Source organism: Pecten maximus, chromosome 1 (genome assembly GCF_902652985.1).
Source record: "Pecten maximus chromosome 1, xPecMax1.1, whole genome shotgun sequence".
NCBI classification, from domain to species: domain Eukaryota; kingdom Metazoa; phylum Mollusca; class Bivalvia; order Pectinida; family Pectinidae; genus Pecten; species Pecten maximus.
The window spans coordinates 7,603,848-7,625,218 of NC_047015.1; the positions used below are offsets into that span (position 1 = coordinate 7,603,848).

General features: G+C 35.0%; 1 protein-coding gene across 1 annotated transcript; it reads left to right on the forward strand.

Annotated features, from left to right (window-relative positions):
- The first annotated feature begins 489 nt into the window (after positions 1–489).
- Positions 490–19,293, forward strand: LOC117323741 (ras-related C3 botulinum toxin substrate 1). Its single transcript, XM_033879172.1, has 5 exons — positions 490–657; positions 2,365–2,436; positions 10,080–10,197; positions 12,291–12,353; positions 16,152–19,293. The coding sequence occupies exons 1-5, from the start codon at positions 623–625 to the stop codon at positions 16,440–16,442; spliced, it is 579 nt and encodes a 192-aa protein (XP_033735063.1). The 5' UTR covers positions 490–622; the 3' UTR covers positions 16,443–19,293.
- Positions 19,294–21,371: the final 2,078 nt, after the last annotated feature.

Here is a 21,371-nt window from a genome sequence, read left to right on the forward strand (position 1 = left end):
CACATAACCGGCCTATAATACCCGGATATCAAAATAATTTTGCGTTTACATTTTAATGAAAAGAAAGAATGGTGTGTTGAACAGAACTTATATTGAGAAAAATGTAAGCAATAAAAAATGGTATATAAGGACTATTTAAATGAAGGTATGTGGTGAAATAACAAAATAACGTAACAAAATTATAATTATCAGTTAATAATTTTTTTTTATTGGAGTTTATTTTTAAAGTTGATACATACTTAGTGCTATTTTGTAAAGTATTGGCTTGAAAGTTCCCTGTCATTCATAATATAACCTGTGCAGAAATAGACATTCCAAAAATAACTTGATCGAATGCCTTTAAATAGTAACACATAATGGATCTTTAAAACGTTTGTGTTAACGTGTTCGAAAGTTAAGCGTCGAAAAGATACACGCACCGGCGTCATCTGCATAAATTATTATTCGGCAAAGATCGTGAATATCCGGAAATACTATAAATAGTTCACGTTTAATCGTTCCTATATAAGAGGCGACAGCCATATTTTCTATAGGTATTAAACTGGGAGAGGTCGGCCCATAATAAGGCCGTGATACTTGACATCAGAACTGGACGTCGAATAGCCATTGTTTACAACAGAATATGCAGGCCATCAAATGTGTTGTAGTGGGAGACGGGTGAGTTGAAATGGAATAGATAGACTAACTAAATGCTCGAACTTTTTCTCTTCCGTCTGTCATGAGCTAAAAAATGCACTGGCCTCAAAAATGCTTTGGACTCTCAAAAAATATCAAGTAGTTATGACTTAAATAACCTCTGACTAAGTCGTAATTTGTACAGTTTGTCGAATTGATCAGTAAATATGAACATATATTAGATAGGATAAACATATTAGAGACCAATTAGCGTGAGTTTGATGAGTTTGTGCCAGTGTGAACTTTGCCAAGTTATGGACAATAGTCACTCTTAGTAATCACTTCCTGTAACTTGTGTGTGGGTCAGGACTGGATAGGGTCTAATGACATCAAGCAGCTTATCCGTTTCATAGCAATGACCAGTAAAACAGATTCACCAACAGTAAGGAAATACGTTGTTTATAGCTGAGGAATATAATGGGGTCAATGACTAAGCCCGAAAGCCCTCCCCAGACACATGGTACAGACTCGTTACTCATATATTTGTACATATGTATTCTGTTTACACAAGTGTGACGAGCTCTAACTTCCATGTTTATGCCAGTGGATTTAATCATTGCCTTATAAACTATAAATTAGGTTTTGTGTTTCTCTAACCTGTCCACAAGGTTGATTTTTTTAATTCCACATGTGACATTACTCGAACGTTAGGCTTCATTATATATATTGTATTGTCTGTCACCTTTACAGGACTGGTATCTGAATGCATCATCAAAACTAAGAGAACATGCTAAAGATCTGATAAAGAGTAATTGAAATGATACAGATCAGTTAATAATAAGCATTGACTGCTGTATATTTTTTTTACCAAATTTTACATACTTTACTCTAGAAGCTGCTTATTTTATCTTTTATAGCAGATAAATATTTAATTGCATCCGGAAGAAATCATGCTCTCTGTCTTAACATTTTGTAACTTTCAGCCATATAAACAGTCATTGATTAGGACACTTGACGCATTATTTGTTGGTGTTAATTAGAACATTCTATATATACCATAGGTACCATTTCATGCATTTGTGTGAGAAGTAGTGTGTGCTGTCGGTGATGTAGCATGATCTTTAATTTCAGAACATGCTATTGAAAACATGTCATTCACATTTCCAAATGTCTTAGATTTTTATCTTTCAGAAGAAATTGATATTATCCAACCATGTGGTCTGAAATGCATCTGTATACTGGTTGTCAAACCGTTCTACTGATATATATCACATCAGCTGTCCTGTACAGTTTAACCACATGTACTAACCTTGTCTTTCTCTTAATTATGTTATATGTGACAGGGTTAGAACCTGTGGTTTGACAGTGTCGTGCTTGTCCTGGTTAATCACCTTGTTAAGTCTCATTGTTTTGTTTTTACCTATATGTTCTATATTTGTGTTTTGAAGATGTATTGATAATGGAATGCGACTAAATAAGCATACAATACAAGTATTACAGTAATATATATCCGGTTCCTTATTTATAGCTATCCGGTTCCTAATTTATAGCCTAGGTTGTTTTTTAGGGTTGAAATAACATTTTGTCAATTAGAGTTTACCCCATTGATTCTAAATCATTGTCTTTGTATCAGAAATGATTTAAGAGAAATTTAGAAATTTCACAAATGTAACTAAAATACATTATAAATCATCTGTTCATGTTTATGTATACAAAATTACAAATTGATGTAAATTGGTTACTTTTCAGAGCTGTTGGTAAAACATGTCTCCTGATCAGTTACACAACAAATGCCTTCCCTGGAGAGTACATCCCCACAGTGTGAGTATGCTTTAATTACTAACTCCACATTCATTTGCAGGTTGTTGTGGTATTCCTGCCATCACATACATCATCATCATGGTTCTTTTATCTATTACATGCTTTCAGTACTGTGCTAATCAAAAAGCATGTAATAGATAAAATGAACCATCAAGTCTTTAAAAATGGCAGTTGCTACTCCTGCTTAGCGCTCAGCATACTGGACGACTGGTTAGCCGTTGTCAGTATAATGTGACCAGGTGGGGTGTCCTGCTGGGTGTCTTCGGCAGTATGCTTCAGTGAGGTAGCACTATAAATCAGCAAAAGTTCCGGCCTAACACAAGGAGACTTAACATGAACATACCGCAGCCTCCCAAAACACACATACGCACTCACCACACGCATTCATGTTGCACGCACGGGAGGCCGTACTTAAATGCTGTTAATAGGACGTTAAACAAAATAAACCAAACCAAAACTGTGCTAATCCCAGCAGTCATCAAAAAGAATTATTAACCAATATGTCAAATGTTGCTTGCTTCGACCTAGCCAATACGTCAGATGTTGGTTGCTTCGACCTAGCCAATATGTCAAATGTTGGTTGCTTTGACCTAGCCAATATGCCAGATGATGGTTGCTTTGACGTAACCAATATGTCAGATGTTGGTCACTTCGACGTAACCGATATGTCAAATGTTGGTTGCTTCGACCTTACCAATGTGTCAAATGTTGGGTTGCTTTGACTTAACAAATAATATATCTAATGTTGGTCATTTGACTTATATTGCCCCTTTCACTAATATTACCTAAAAACATGTTAATCTCTATCTGTTACAAGAATGAAAATCTAATACACTGTATTATATAGATCTCTACATATATGTATAGAGAATTACTAGACAAAGAAATTCCAAGTATAAAATACATGTCTCGATGATATGCACCTGGGTATATATATATTTCTTACAAACCTAAACCTTACAGGGTGAGAAAAATATTTTTGAAATCGTCCAAGGTGTGCCAAATGAGAACCACTTGTCCCTCTGTCTTCTAATTTTTAATTAGAAAATAAATAAAAACACACACAAAACCTGTGTTAATATGTTTTCAATGTGATAATCATTACTTCTTGTAATTATACAATTTGAACTGCAGTTTTGTTAACCTTTCATAAAAAACGAGTCTATCGTTCGCTTCGCCAAAAAGACATATAAACTGATGTCTATAGGCCTAACAGGAACTAACAAGTCAGTTCTAAGCAGTAAAACCTTTCTACGGACTTGAAGTTTAATAATGTATTCGCCTGTGATCACTTTTCTATATCAGGTATTAGAATACATAAAAAAAGAGATATACAAGTGTATAGAAGAGTGACTCGCTAGTGTTCAAATAATGTCATTCTCATGATCAGTGCCTTTAAAAATCTTCGTGATTGATATGATACCGGGTCCGGATTTATTTCTGTCATTTACCTGTATTAGTCTCTCCCTTCTTGATCACATAAACGCATCAGTTTCATGTAGATGCTTCTGCAGAGCAATGACAGAGAACGGGTTATACTGCTCGATGGAAATTAATTACTTTGAGTATGATTTAATCCTAATTTGTTTTGAAAATTCAATAGGTTTCATGGAATAAACCCTGAAGACAATATTTATAAACGTGATTTATTTATTTTTTTCTTTTGAAATTAACTCGTCACCGGGGAAGAGTGCACAACGACATTCACTGGTCCCCAGTCAAATTTAACTCATCCAGGACGAGTGCTTTTTTCACACCCTGCCTTATAAGACTCTGTAATTTACCTGTATATTACATACAAGTACAGAAGGCCGCGGTGGCCGAGTGGTTAAGGTGTACCGACACTTTATCACTAGCCCTCTACCCCCGTGGTGGCCGAGTGGTTAAGGTGTACCGACACTTTATCACTAGCCCTCTACCCCCGTGGTGGCCGAGTGGTTAAGGTGTACCGACACTTTATCACTAGCCCTCTACCCCCTTGGTGGCCGAGTGGTTAAGGTGTCCCGACACTTTATCACTAGCCCTCTACCCCCGTGGTGGCCGAGTGGTTAAGGTGTCCCGACACTTTATCACTAGCCCTCTACCCCCGCGGTGGCCGAGTGGTTAAGGTGTCCCGACACTTTATCACTAGCCCTCTACCCCCGTGGTGGCCGAGTGGTTAAGGTGTACCGACACTTTATCACTAGCCCTCTACCCCCGTGGTGGCCGAGTGGTTAAGGTGTACCGACACTTTATCACTAGCCCTCTACCCCCGTGGTGGCCGAGTGGTTAAGGTGTACCGACACTTTATCACTAGCCCTCCACCTCTGGGTTGCGAGTTCGAAACCTACATGGGGCAGTTGCCAGGTACTGACCGTAGGCCGGTTGTTTTTCTCCGGGTCTTCAGGCTTTCCTCCACCTCCAAAACCTGGCATGTCCTTAAATGACCCTGGCTGTTAATAGGACGTTAAACAAAAACAAAACAAACCAAACGTACTAGTACTCTGATCATGAGTACTCTGTTGTGTATGGGGATATATTGCAAGGTGTTATAAATAGGTTTCATAAAAGGACTAACTCCTGATGACAATTAACTCTTTTTTCCTATATTATGATATACATTTTTTCAATCCATGCAGTTGTGTAATAAAAAAAGACACTTTTAGACATTGTTGTAGAGAAGCCCAAAGCTAACGTGTTGCTGTAAATAAACCAGATATATATGTGTTTGATCTATGTTACACATATTGTTCATTATTCAGAATTTTCTGAAAATTTTGTGGATATATTGAATGGTCATTTTGTGTTAAAACACTGATGATATGTTCGCAATCATTGTAAAATTAATTGTAAAGGTTCCTTTTTCTGAAAATAAGTGACAAAGCTGTGTATCTACTACAGTTCAGATATGTCTATTTAGTCCAAGAAATAGATAATAATAAGTTTATACTAATATTGAAATAAGTCATATTAACGTAACAATGTCTTGGTACAAGTATCATTTGTTTGTACTTTATCCCACTTTAATTCCCCCACAACTCAAGTAAGAGTACAATGAATTGTGATGTTATCCTAATCTCATGTTATTTAATTGGATAAAGGCATAGTGTGTACCGGAGATCCTCCCCTGACATGTTTTCATGCCGTTTCTGTAATCTTAAGTAATATAAAATAATAAATTACTGTTTCCAATTTACTGGCATGGTTTACAGTAATAATTTATTGTACAATATTCATTTTTTAATGAGCTGGATTTCCTAATTTATCAGCTGGTCGCTGCCAAAAGATAAACAAAATTTTACTTGACATAAAAACATTGTATTGTAGACCTTAAGTAAATAATCATGTTAATGTCTAACACAAAACATTAATATTGTGGACATGTAATTTGAAATTGACAATCTGAAGAGCAAATTTAAACTTGAAATTGACAGGGAAAGTACTAGTATAGTGTGTAACTAGTATACAGTGAATATAGAATATGGCCTGTGTTGGAGCTTGAGGTGAACGTAGACTATAACATAGGATGTGGTCAGTGGATCAGTTCGAAAAACAACTGTTAAAGCATTTTGTATATGGTGAAACATATATATATATACATGATATACTGCACATGGGCCTGAAATTCACTTCCTGTTTTTATCAGTTTGTGTCGCACATCCTAGATGAATGTAATAGTGACTTCAGACTGAAAATAGATATAAATATTGAAGACTCACTGCTTTACTGTTTCCATGTAGAGTATGTCAACTTAAATCTAACAGACTTAAATGTTACAAACTTTTTTCCCTATCGTGCCAACACTTCAATTAACATGTTTAACCTATATAGAACTTATTAATGTACTATTATATCTTTTGATTAATGAACCATTTAGTTTACCATAGCCTATAGGATTAAATTGGACCGATAGATTGACTTCGTCCATATTCATTGTCTGTTGTATGGCTCATCTGTGTGATTATTCTTGTAAAAATTGTTTCTTTTTTTGTGTGACCACATAAATAAAAACAAAAGATTATGTCTTTTTTCTGATTAACAGATATAGTTTTAAATTCCATCAAGATGATGAATATGTCTCGTTAAATGTCTATTGTAATTCAAGGGCTGGTGTTTGACAAAATAACAGAATGGTACTCTATATATAGTAAGGAATGTATTGATAAAACTTTATCATTGTAATACATGTACACAATCCACCAGGAAGTTCTTGTTTGTTGTCTACTACCGTATACTATACACATACATGTATATACTTATCGTGGGACTCTTTGTTATATAAAGAATACAAAAAAATAAGATGTGTAATATGTATGTACATGTATTACCAAAATATCAAAATGAAAAATAATTGAATATCCACTGATTATATATTCATAATTACAAATGTAGTTGAATTAGATTGAACAGAAGACATTATGTAATTGATAAAATAAAACACTATTCATCCCAACCCCAGTGATGAAGTACATATCCTACCATACATGTATTATGCTTAAATAATAATTATTCTGAAATATTAATTGCCCAAACTGGAATTCACGTGGTTAGATTAGGAACCAGAACTGCATGCTAATTATAAATATAACAAGTACAAACTTTTAACCAAACTGTGAACCTCCCATATATCCATTGTGTAAAGTTAGCTATCAACTGAAGATTTCTCCAGATCCTCTATTTAAAGTCTGTAAAATTCAACTTAATAGGCAACTGTAAATATCTTTCCTTTTTCAAATGTGTAATTTTTGATAGGCATTGAGACAATAGATACCTAGAATATAACACGGGTCTGTTCCGTGGACAGGGATATCTCCACCCGAGTGTAAGAGTTTGGCCAGCCAGTGACGTCATCATTTATGACATGGTTATTTACTCATTGTAAAATGATGACGTTACGTTAGTGTGAGCAGCGTCATATATAGCTTGTCAGCTGATATTACCCATCTGTGCGAGATCGATTTATCTTTTCCCTGGTAACTGCGGGATAACCCTGTGAAGTAAGTGAGAAAATATCTCCCCTTTTTCAATTTTGTAAAAATTGATACATTAGGCAACTGAAGATATGCGATAATATTGAAATTTCAAGATAAATTATGATTCATTAGGGGAAAATGTTAAAGTATTAATTGTGTAGCTATAGCAATATATGAGACTACCTGGATATCAATTAGGACTGTTTAAATTACACTTTGATCTCACTGTCTGACGAAGATCCAGGGCTTGTGGAATCACATAGTCATGCTCTGTATATGTCCTTAAACAATCTGTGTTCTTGCTATTTCTTCAGACGTACTGGGAGGATTTTTCTCAAACTTCACATCTCCTTATAATTATTGGTCCCTATTTCTGAGTCTGATCAGGAAAACAAAATGACTGAAAGGCAGACAACATTGATTTTGACTGTAGAAGTGTTGTTATTGCGCATGCTTTTTCTTTGAATACTGGAATAACCTTTTTTAATTGGGGTACCAGTATGTAGGTTCCTGTTGGGCCCTAGATGTGCCAATTCAATTTCAGAGTCAGATCTGGAAATCAAAATGACTGAAAGGTGGCCATCTTAGATTTTGACAGTTGAAATTGTTATTATATCTCAGAAAGCTCTTGCATCTTTCTTAGACTTCGTATGTAGACACATGTTATCTATTTGATTAAGAGGAATATATGGGAATGAAGGGGAAAGTGGAGAAAAGATCAGTCTTTCATAAAGATCATTCATTGGTGGGTGCTTAGATCCCTCTTGGATCGCATATGAAATATCACATTAGTATTCAGAATTGTAAATCTGTTTAATTGTTTACATACAAAATCAGCAAGCTGGTTTATCTACTGTAATATATATAGATAGTATTCAGAATTGTAAATCTGTTTAATTGTTTACATACAAAATCAGCAAGCTGGTTTATCTACTGTAATATATATAGATTGTACATATATCTAAATGACACATACAATCTGCGCAAGATTCAAGCTACTTTTGTAAGATGAGATAAAACACCAATTTTTATACCCACCGTGCACAGTGCCAGGGGAAGAATGTTTGATCTCTTATATTTATCACTTTTATTATAAATGAAGGGAAGTAACTCTAATGATGAATCAATGTTGACATGATCATGATAGCTACATATACACAACTCAGAAAGTGATGATTTCATATTTAACAATATACCACAACATAAGTTACAAACAATAATTAATTAAATATACAACCTTTAAACAATAAACTTGACACCACAGCAGAACTTGAAGTAATGCTCTCAGGATCAGGTCTGCACATAGTACCTAAGGTAAAGTTTGATGAACGCCATTGGTTGTCTGAATCAAAATATTATATGTCTACTAAAAGAAATATCACGTTCTTCCGTACCTCAGCTACACAGGTCCATAACTTAAAGGTCATAAAAATGGTCAAAGACCAAGTCTTTGTAATGCTGTGCCCATGTCCGTACCTGAGGGTCATGACAAAAGATGAAAAGTGGCGGCACTGATTGTACATGGTTAATACTGATAGCTTCTATCTGTCAGACTACAGAGGTTATATATTATACGAGTATGGTCTTTGACTTTCTCTTAATGATGTTATAAATTTTATTGTATTCCTATCAATGGCTTGTCTTGGAGACGGTACATAGGTAATGATTGTTATAAATTTTATTGTATTCCTATCAATGGCTTGTCTTGGAGACGGTACATAGGTAATGATTGTTATAAATTTTATTGTATTCCTATCAATGGCTTGTCTTGGAGACGGTACATAGGTAATGATTGTTATAAATTTTATTGTATTCCTATCAATGGCTTGTCTTGGAGACGGTACATAGGTAATGATTGTTATAAATTTTATTGTATTCCTATCAATGGCTTGTCTTGGAGACGGTACATAGGTAATGATTGTTATAAATTTTATTGTATTCCTATCAATGGCTTGTCTTGGAGACGGTACATAGGTAATGATTGTTATAAATTTTATTGTATTTCTTACAATGGTTTGTCTGGGAGACGGTTCATAAGGTTATGGTTTGGTTACATATTTACTACTTAATTTGTTTTTTAAATGTGAATTGTTTTCATTTGGGTTCAGACACACAAAAAAATGGACTTCAGAAAGTTCACTCATGCTTTTTAGCTATGAATATTTTATATATATACGTTTAGGCTGGCTTCTAATCAGTCTAATGATTATGGTGGAAACAGCTGAGTCGTGTATTGCTACTTAAACACAGCTGTATTGTATAGTGTAGAGCTGGTTTGTGATAGGCTAGCACATGCTTCACTCAATTATACACATCTGTTTAGACACCTCAGCCTCAACAAGGAGCACCCAGAAAATTAACATACACATTGAATTACGGCTTTAACTTGTACTTTGTATTGATAACCAAAACCTGAATCTGAAGCTTACCAATATTAACATGGACACTCTTACATGTAACATCAATAAATGTATATTTGTCAAAATAATATAAATTGTTATATCCCAAGTTTATATGAGTCATGCATAACTGATCAAATTAGAGAAATCAGTGCTGGTCTGTATATATTGATGTTTATCTATGGGACTTGAACGTGCTGAAGGACATCAGGTCCGTCTGTAGTTGTGAAATAGAAATAAAAAATCTGTTCTACTCAATCCTTGATCAGAAATGTTAATTTTGAATTTGCAGGTTTGACAACTATTCTGCGAATGTTATGGTAGATGGTAAACCAATCAACTTGGGACTCTGGGATACAGCTGGGCAGGAAGATTATGACAGATTAAGGCCATTGTCCTACCCTCAGACTGTAAGTCACCATCAACTTTATACCATTGTCCTACCCTCAGACTGTAAGTCACCATCAACTTTATACCATTGTCCTACCCTCGGACTGTAAGTCACCATCAACTTTATACCATTGTCCTACCCTCGGACTGTAAGTCACCATCAACTTTATACCATTGTCCTACCCTCAGACTGTAAGTTAAGTCACCATCAACTTTATACCATTGTCCTACCCTCAGACTGTAAGTCACCATCAACTGTATACCATTGTCCTACCCTCAGACTGTAAGTCACCATCAACTTTATACCATTGTCCTACCCTCAGACTGTAAGTCACCATCAACTTTATACCATTGTCCTACCCTCAGACTGTAAGTCACCAACTTTATACCATTGTCCTACCCTCAGACTGTAAGTCACCATCAACTTTATACCATTGTCCTACCCTCAGACTGTAAGTCACCATCAACTTTATACCATTGTCCTACCCTCAGACTGTAAGTCACCATCAACTTTATACCATTGTCCTACCCTCGGACTCTAAGTCACCATCAACTGTATACCATTGTCCTACCCTCAGACTGTAAGTCACCAACTTTATACCATTGTCCTACCCTCAGACTGTAAGTCATCAACTTTTTACCATTGTCCTACCCTCAGACTGTAAGTCATCAACTTTATACCATTGTCCTACCCTCAGACTGTAAGTCACCATCAACTTTATACCATTGTCCTACCCTCAGACTGTAAGTCACCATCAACTTTATACCATCGTCCTACCCTCAGACTGTAAGTCACCATCAACTTTATACCATTGTCCTACCCTCAGACTGTAAGTCACCATCAACTTTATACCATTGTCCTACCCTCAGACTGTAAGTCATCAACTTTATACCATTGTCCTACCCTCGGACTGTAAGTCACCATCAACTTTATACCATTGTCCTACCCTCAGACTGTAAGTCACCATCAACTTTATACCATTGTCCTACCCTCAGACTGTAAGTCACCATCAACTTTATACCATTGTCCTACCCTCAGACTGTAAGTCACCATCAACTTTATACCATTGTCCTACCCTCAGACTGTAAGTCACCATCAACTTTATACCATTGTCCTACCCTCAGACTGTAAGTCACCATCAACTTTATACCATTGTCCTACCCTCAGACTGTAAGTCACCATCAACTTTATACCGTTGTCCTACCCTCAGACTGTAAGTCACCATCAACTTTTTACCATTGTCCTACCCTCAGACTGTAAGTCATGGTCAACTTTATACCATTGTCCTACCCTCAGACTGTAAGTCACCATCAACTTTATACCATTGTCCTACCCTCAGACTGTAAGTCACCATCAACTTTATACCATTGTCCTACCCTCAGACTGTAAGTCACCATCAACTTTATACCATTGTCCTACTCTCAGACTGTAAGTCACCATCAACTTTATACCATTGTCCTAGCCATATTATTATTTGATGTCTTCACATGAATTAAGGTTTACTTAGGGTAAATGTCCCATTCTGTGGAAAGCATCTAGTTGACTCTTCAGTCTTTTTCCCATTTTGTATTAATAGACTCCGGGCTGTATATATATGCAATCCTTGTTATAGATATATATGGGCTTCACAAAAGCATTGTTACCCTGGCCCCAATACACTGCTTGGCTAGAAAGATCTTCTCTTTAGCTTGCTCATTTGCATGAATTGAGAGTAAGACTAGTATGCAACAGGTCCCAGGTTCGATACCTAGCAGAGGCAGTGATTTGAATTGAAATTAATCATGTGCTCTGTTATAATTGTCTGTTTTAATTAATAAACTTTACGAAATAATGTATTATGCAGAAAAAAGTGTAACATTTCTTTTACCTTGAATATTACGCAGGAAATGCGAGTTGTACTTTGAAAATCAGTAGTTTATTATATTTATTAATTAATTGATTTGTTCAGCTTGTAATTAGTTTCCCTGTAATCTGGACATATATTTTACACACGAGTACCGTAGATCTTAAAAAAAAAAAATCTAAAAAATTGTCAATGATCCTCTCCTGTATTTCTTCACGTAAGAATTCAACTATATACAGCGCAATAATTTCATGTTTTACTTATTGTAGGATGTCTTCCTGATCTGTTTCTCTCTTATAAGTCCTGCAAGTTTTGAAAATGTCCGAGCAAAGGTAAGTGAGGTCTTATAAAGTCGATTTAGTACTCTTCTGAATTGATTTATAAAGCTAACTGTGTCACTGATAGTATTAACTATTTCATTGATAATTACTTAAATTGATAGTTTGGGGAAGTTACTTAAATTGGTAGTGTGGGGGTTAATACTTAAATTGGTAGTGTGGGGTAATTACTTATTTTGATAGTGTGGGGTAATTACTTATTTTGATAGTGTGGGGTAATTACTTATATTGGTAGTGTGGGGTAATTACTTATTTTGGTAGTGTGGGGTAATTACTTATTTTGATAGTGTGGGGTAATTACTTATATTGGTAGTGTGGGGTAATTACTTATATTGGTAGTGTGGGGTAATTACTTATTTTGATAGTGTGGGGTAATTACTTATTTTGATAGTGTGGGGTAATTACTTATATTGGTAGTGTGTGGTAATTACTTCTATTGGTAGTGTGGGGTAATTACTTATTTTGATAGTGTGGGGTAATTACTTATATTGGTAGTGTGGGGTAATTACTTACTTTGATAGTGTGGGGTAATTACTTATTTTGATAGTGTGGGGTAATTACTTATATTGGTAGTGTGGGGTAATTACTTCTATTGGTAGTGTGGGGTAATTACTTATTTTGATAGTGTGGGGTAATTACTTATATTGGTAGTGTGGGGTAATTACTTATATTGGTAGTGTGGGGTAATTACTTATATTGGTAGTGTGGGGTAATTACTTAAATTGGTAGTGTGGGGTAATTACTTATATTGGTAGTGTGGGGTAATTACTTATATTGGTAGTGTGGGGTAATTACTTATATTGGTAGTGTGGGGTAATTACTTCTATTGGTAGTGTGGGGTAATTACTTATTTTGATAGTGTGGGGTAATTACTTATATTGGTAGTGTGGGGTAATTACTTCTATTGGTAGTGTGGGGTAATTACTTCTATTGGTAGTGTGGGGTAATTACTTAAATTGGTAGTGTGGGGTAATTACTTATATTGGTAGTGTGGGGTAATTACTTAAATTGGTAGTGTGGGGTAATTACTTATATTGGTAGTGTGGGGTAATTACTTATATTGGTAGTGTGGGGTAATTACTTATATTGGTAGTGTGGGGTAATTACTTATATTGATAGTGTGGGGTAATTACTTATATTGATATTGTGAGGTAATTACTTATATTGGTAGTGTGGGGTAATTACTTATATTGGTAGTGTGGGGGTAAATACTTATATTGGTAGTATGGGGTAATTACTTAAATTGGTAGTGTGGGGTAATTACTTATATTGGTAGTGTGGGGTAATTACTTATATTGGTAGTGTGGGGTAATTACTTATATTGGTAGTGTGGGGTAATTACTTATATTGGTAGTGTGGGGTAAATACTTATATTGTTAGTATGGGGTAATTACTTAAATTGGTAGTGTGGGGTAATTACTTCTATTGGTAGTGTGAGGTAATTACTTATATTGGTAGTGTGGGGTAAATACTTATATTGATAGTGTGGGGTAATTACTTCTATTGATAGTGTGGGGTTATTACTTATATTGATAGTGTGGGGTAATTACTTATATTGATATTGTGGGGTAATTACTTATATTGGTAGTGTGGGGTAATTACTTATATTGATAGTGTGGGGTAATTACTTCTATTGGTAGTGTGGGGTAATTACTTCTATTGATATTGTGAGGTAATTACTTATATTGATAGTGTGGGGTTATTACTTCTATCGGTAGTGTGGGGTAATTACTTATATTGGTAGTGTGGGGTTAATACTTCTATTGGTAGTGTGGGGTAATTACTTATATTGGTAGTGTGGGGTAATTACTTATATTGGTAGTGTGGGGTAATTACTTATATTGGTAGTGCGGGGTAATTACTTATATTGGTAGTGTGGGGTAATTACTTATATTGGTAGTGTGGGGTAATTACTTATATTGGTAGTGTGGGGTAATTACTTTTATTGGTAGTGTGGGGTAATAACTTATATTGGTAGTGTGGGGTAATTACTTATATTGATATTGTGGGGTAATTACTTATATTGGTAGTGTGGGGTAATTACTTAAATTGGTAGTGTGGGGTAATTACTTCTATTGGTAGTGTATGTGGGGTAATTACTTATATTGGTAGTGTATGTGGGGTAATTACTTATATTGATATTGTGGGGTAATTACTTATATTGGTAGTGTGGGGTAATTACTTCTATTGGTAGTATGGGGTAATTACTTCTATTGGTAGTGTGGGGTGATTACTTATATTGGTAGTGTGGGGTAATTACTTATATTGGTAGTGTATGTGGGGTAATTACTTCTATTGGTAGTGTGGGGTAATTACTTCTATTGGTAGTGTGGGGTTATTACTTAAATTGGTAGTGTGGGGTAATTACTTAAATTGGTAGTGTGGGGTAATTACTTTTATTGGTAGTGTGGGGTAATTACTTATATTGGTAGTGTGGGGTAATTACTTAAATTGGTAGTGTGGGGTAATTACTTAAATTGGTAGTGTGGGGTAATTACTTATATTGGTAGTGTGGGGGTAAATACTTATATTGGTAGTATGGGGTAATTACTTAAATTGGTAGTGTGGGGTAAATACTTATATTGGTAGTGTGGGGGTAAATACTTATATTGATATTGTAGGATAATTACTTATATTGATAGTGTGGGGTAATTACTTATATTGGTAGTGTGGGGTAATTACTTATTTTGATAGTGTGGGGTAATTACTTATATTGGTAGTGTGGGGTAATTACTTATTTTGATAGTGTGGGGTAATTACTTCTATTGATAGTGTGGGGTAATTACTTCTATTGATATTGTGAGGTAATTACTTATATTGGTAGTGTGGGGTAATTACTTAAATTGGTAGTGTGGGGTAATTTCTTCAGTTGAGAGTGTGTGGTAATTATTTAAATGGGTAGTGTGGGGTAATTACTTATATTGATAGTGTGGGGTAATTACTTATATTGGTAGTGTGGGGGTAAATACTTATATTGGTAGTATGGGGTAATTACTTAAATTGGTAGTGTGGGGTAATTACTTATATTGGTAGTGTGGGGTAATTACTTATATTGGTAGTGTGGGGGTAAATACTTATATTGGTAGTATGGGGTAATTACTTAAATTGGTAGTGTGGGGTAATTACTTATATTGGTAGTTTGGGGTAATTACTTATATTGGTAGTGTGGGGTAATTACTTATATTGGTAGTGTGGGGTAATTACTTATATTGGTAGTGTGGGGTAATTACTTATATTGGTAGTGTGGGGTAATTACTTAAATTGGTAGTGTGGGGTAATTATTTATATTGGTAGTGTGGGGTAATTACTTAAATTGGTAGTGTGGGGTAATTTCTTCAGTTGAGAGTGTGTGGTAATTATTTAAATGGGTAGTGTGGGATAATTACTTCTATCGGTAGTGTGGGGTAAATACTTAAATTTAGAGTGTTGGGTTATTATTTCAGTTGATAGTGTGGGGTAATTACTTCAATTGATAGTGTGGGGTAATTACTTCAATTGATAGTGTGGGATTATTACTTCAGTTGATAGTTTGGGGTTATCACTTTAGTTGTTAATATAGGGTAATTAATTGTCCCCTCTTTGTAGGTTGTGTTTCGCTCACCAAAAATACATACATATATATGGTTTATGTTGATATGTGATGGGCCTAGATTTTGTTTATTTATCAAAACTTTCAGCATGAATTTTCATGTACTGTCATGTATGGATCACAAGTAAAATACTAACCTGTGTGTTTTTTTTTTATTACAATGTACATTATAAAACTAAATGGTATTCATTTGACTATTTTAGTGGTATCCAGAAGTCAGTCATCACTGTCCAAACACACCCATCATTCTAGTAGGAACAAAGCTCGATTTGAGGGAAGACAAGGAGACCATTGAGAAGCTGAAGGAGAAGAAGTTGTCGCCAATTACCTATCCTCAGGGCTTGGCCATGGCCAAGGAAATCAGCGCTGTCAAGTACCTCGAATGCTCAGCTCTCACCCAGAAAGGCCTCAAAACAGTATTTGATGAGGCAATCCGAGCGGTCTTATGTCCAAAACCGAAGCCGAAAAACAAAAAGAAATGTATACTCCTTTAATCACATAAACATTTATTTCAAAGAATTATAAGGGAGGGATATCAAAACACAAACTGAACGGGAAGACAAGAGTGAAACTTGATAGTTTCTAACTGTGCTATCGAATAGGATACAAGTTCAATGAAGGAAACCAGAAGAAATGGTTACATGGATGAGCAAATGGTATGAACAGGATGCATGATTAGATGTTCCTCGGTAATCATCTGGTAAAATCTGTATAAATCCTTTATCAGTTTTTATATATAAGATATAATCACAAGTATGATATAATATGCAGCATTGTATGCAATGAAAGTTAACTTGCCTTGGTAGGAGTTGTAGGATGTTAATGGTGAGTGGAGCGTTCTCCTGATGCAGGATTAACATACCAGCGGTTACTTGTTGTACATGTTGTGGATCTGTAAACAATGTTAAAGTGCCCTTGTGTCCTCGCTCAGCTTTCATCTTAGTGTGCTGCTCTCGTTAGATCATACATTTGCTCATATTATTCCTTTTAAAATCTTTTGATGAGAGTTCTGCTTATAGCTATTCAGTGCATGGATGTACTCTGATTGGCCCTTGAATATTTCTTTTGTGATTCTAATATACAAAGCTACTTATTTTATAGATTTAGTATGTGTTAAAATCATCTTGGTTTCTTTGATATCCACACCTGAAAATGATTTCCGAGGGTAGATTGTTGTATTTTAGCACAATTTTATTGGTAGCCATTTATACTAAGAAATTAAACATGTATTAATTATAATAGAAAACTTGATTAATTACATATTTTGGAAGGTATATATATATATATATATATTGAAAACAAATTCTAGCTTTTTAGAAGCAGGTATGTTGCTTTTTGTAAACTGTATGTATAACTGTGGCATTGCCTTTGTACATGGTTAAATAAGTAGCATTGCTTTTGTATTACACTTTAAAATTCTATCAGTGTTAGGGCAAGATGTGGTCAACATTTTTCTCCAGAATATCTTGGTTATCTCCCTTACAGTACATACTTTGTTACTTGCACCTCTCCATGTGAAGTAATGTCTAAAACCTGCTTAGCATCTTAACAATTCAGCTTAATTGTTGCAAACACAAGCATGTATGAAGAAAGGGATTTCACCATATATTCCTACTTATTTTGATTCCATTTAATCATCTTACAGATGTTTTAGATCTATAGATAGAATGTACTTGTTATGTTTCACATTGTAAATAAAATTTTACTTTTTAAGAATTTTCGTCCTATAAAATCTCTTGTATCTCTTACATTATATAAACAAACTTTTATTAGATTATAAAAGTACATGGTGTGTACCAATATATTTACAATGTGCATGTTAAATTGTGGTGAAGATGTTATAGATCGAGTGAACAGTATACATATGAATGTGGTCAGAATAACTTAAGTATATTTTCAAATAACTTTAAATAACTTGTCCATACATGGAAGGTCAACAATCACGTGTGATCACTAAAAACTGATAATCACCTGGCACTTCGATTAAGTTCAAGTAAAAATAACTCAACCCATGGTCCCTGTTTTTGTTGTTGCCAGTTAATTTTTTGTTTAAACTGCATTACTGCATACTGTACTATATTTTGGAATGATGGTGTTTGACGGTGACTAGGAATAATTTCTACACCGGTAATTTGTTTGTTTTGTTGTTCTATCAATGGATATAGACAAACACAGCAGTAAACTTGTGGTGAGCTGATGTTTACAGCTGTCTGTGAGACCCGTTGTTTTGTGTGTACTGTTCAGCTTTTGTTTATGATTAAAGTGCTTGGTTTTACATTATACCACACTACAAGTGTCATGTTTGTATAGTTACTACTATTGTATATGTACTGTATATCTTTATAAGGTTAAAGTAAAAGCAAGCAGTGTATTGTTTCATCCTGGAGATGAGTTTTCTGTTAGGCATTTCGATCCAAAGGTTTCTTTTTTTCAATCCCTTCTTGTGACAGTGTTTAGTTATGTTAAACATACAGAACCTTTTTCACAGAAAGTGTGTGAAAATTTATTACTGTAATATAAGAAAAACTAACATTGACAGAAATGTTATTTTTCCCAGTATCTGTTGTTAGGTGATCCAGGGTGAAGAAGTGGATTATGTGTAGGGCTGGAGTGTATAAACCCTATAATGTTATCAGAATTGTAAATGGGCATATGTACCAATATACTATCTAATCCTCATCAATATTCTAATGATTCAATATCTGGGATTATTTAAAGACTTATTTCCATTAATGGCAACTTTAGATAATCTATAGAGGACTTCTAACCCCCCTCCTAATATTTAACAAATTACTATTATTAAGAAAAAGTATAAAAGTGTGTTTTAGCTGTATATCTTATTGGTGCTTGTCTTTATTTGAGGTATTAAAAGAGCCTTTAAACCTGTAAATGTTTCAGACTTGACAAATGAAACACCCAAAGAGTATAACTGCTGCTATCAACATACAGTCGTCACTTCATTGTTTGTCAGTGTGACTGATGATACTGTATTCAGTTTAATTTTAAATTATGTTTAAGTTAATGCTTTAGTTCTTAATTTTTTTATACCTTTTGTAGTCTTTATAAATGGGCTATGTAGCACACTGTTAGCTTTTGACATTATTTCTTTCTTTCTTTTTTTTTTTAAGTATCTTGATGTAACTAATTATTGGCATTGTATTAGGTTATGATTTAGCTGGTATACATTCTATGGATTCTTCCATGGAATATAGTGTTAGTTAAGCATGATTCCAGACATATTGCTTTCAAACAATCATTGGGGAGATTGTGTAGATAATACCATGTGTAACATACAAATGTTAAATTTCAGCTCTTTATGTAATAAAATGATACTTGCTAATTTCATTGTTTGATTTATATCGTTTCTTGTCCCTAGCTGGGAACACCGATATGAAAATTAAGGTGTACATAATAACTTTGTACAATTCATCAGCCTGATGTCAGAGAATAGTAAATTTTATGTCAAGGTTAGCGAAATTATCATTCAACTTCTAGCTTTTACGAGCATCTTAGAATTGGTATTTGGTCAGGCGGTACAATAAAATGTCCTCGTATGGTCAAATACATTAAAAACTTCAGGAACCTTCACAAATTCCAGAAGGCCTCGAGGCCTGATGATTTACCAGCATGTACAAGGACATTGGTATGAAGATTCCTCAAATGAATGACCTTGATCTATTTTCAAAGTCACAGGAGCCAAAAAGATGAGGTCCCTTGCAAATCATCTCTTCATGTTTTACAAGACCTGGGGTACTCATCTCTGGACAGTTACGTACCTGCTATGGAGCGCTGTGAAATTTCCTCATACAATGACCTTGAGCGATTTTCAAAGTCACAGGGGTCAGATATGTTATAACATTCAATGATATTCTTTTCAAGTTTCAGAAGACCCATATACCCGATATTTTAGGTAAAAGGATTGAGAGCTATAAAGATTTGACATACAAATGATCTTGGCCTCTTTTCAAGGTTAATTTTTATGAAATATACAGCAATGCTTCACATCAAACTTCACATTGCTGCACATAATGGGTTTTGCATTGGTATTGTTGATTTAACAGAGTAATGGAGGTTACTTGGACAATGCATCTATGCAAAAACCAACACTATGGGCGAATTTGTTCTCCTAAAACCAGTTTTAGTTTCGAACCGGTTCTGTTAACTTTCCATTTGTTGAGTAAACCAGTTTCAAACCACATTTAAACTGAAACCGGTTCATTCATTTGTTTCTGATAAACCTAGACTAGTTTATTAAACCATTCAAACCACCACCGGTTGTGGTTTGGAAGGTTTCGTTTCTGAAAACAAGATGGCGAATGTTGTCAACACACATGCAGAATGTACTCTTGAAGTGCGCTACGTGCTCCAAACTTGCCAGCTATGGCTTGTAGTGTCATTTGACTGGACAAATAAAATATAAATTATAAATATTAATAATTGTTTTCCCATTGGTATGACAGTTTTCCCTTGTGTTTGAAAGAAAGTCTGCTAGAACTGCATGCGTTTCCCTGTCATTGCATTGTGGAAGTATGTCTTCAACATAATTTGGGATTCGGGGGATTTTTGTGCGTTCAGGAGGTATTAACGTTTCAAATACTGCTCTGAAGCTTTTTCTCCCAAAGACACCATATTGAAAACTAGAAATATTGTAATCTAATTTCTTAAACATCACCAACATATTACGGTCAACATGATAATTGGAAATACAAGTACAGAATGTAGTATCGGTAATTTTCACAATACTCTTCTTAACAGGTCATGTGAGTAATTCTGGCCCTCTGGACCTCTTGTTCTGTATGAAGTTTTTACAGAATTTGGTTGTTGATACAAAGCATAACCTCCACCCTGTTGGACCAGGTTTTCTTTCTGGCCTGTCTTTTCCATAGATGACTGCATTTATCCTGTAAACGGAATACATGTACCTCCTTCTGGATTTTCTGTTTGAATTTTCTCCGGTGGCCTTCAACTTTTTCACAGCGACCTACAAGGCGGTGGGGCTATTTTCTCCATAGCTGGAGACTAGGTTTGCATTCATCAGGGCATACCCACATACAGGTGGGCCATTCATACAATAACTCGTCCAAGACCATATGACTCTGCTGGGAGCAGTGAATTGAAGCACTCGGATGTTTCTGCTGGCCATATTGAGGGGGTCCAAAATCTGGCCATATTGGTCTGGTGTATTAGAGGCTATAACTTGCAGGGAAAACTTAACACACTCTGCTTCTTTCTCACAACATGGGCTGCTAGCACAACTGCACACTTGAAATATAAGTATGATGATTCCAATTATTAACGTTGAACCAATTGGTACCCCCAGTAGAGGAACAGATTTAAAATATATAGATCTCCTTCCTTATGGATCATATAATTTAAATAAAATTTAATCTGGAGCATCCAGATAGGTAAAGAGGACTGCGTAT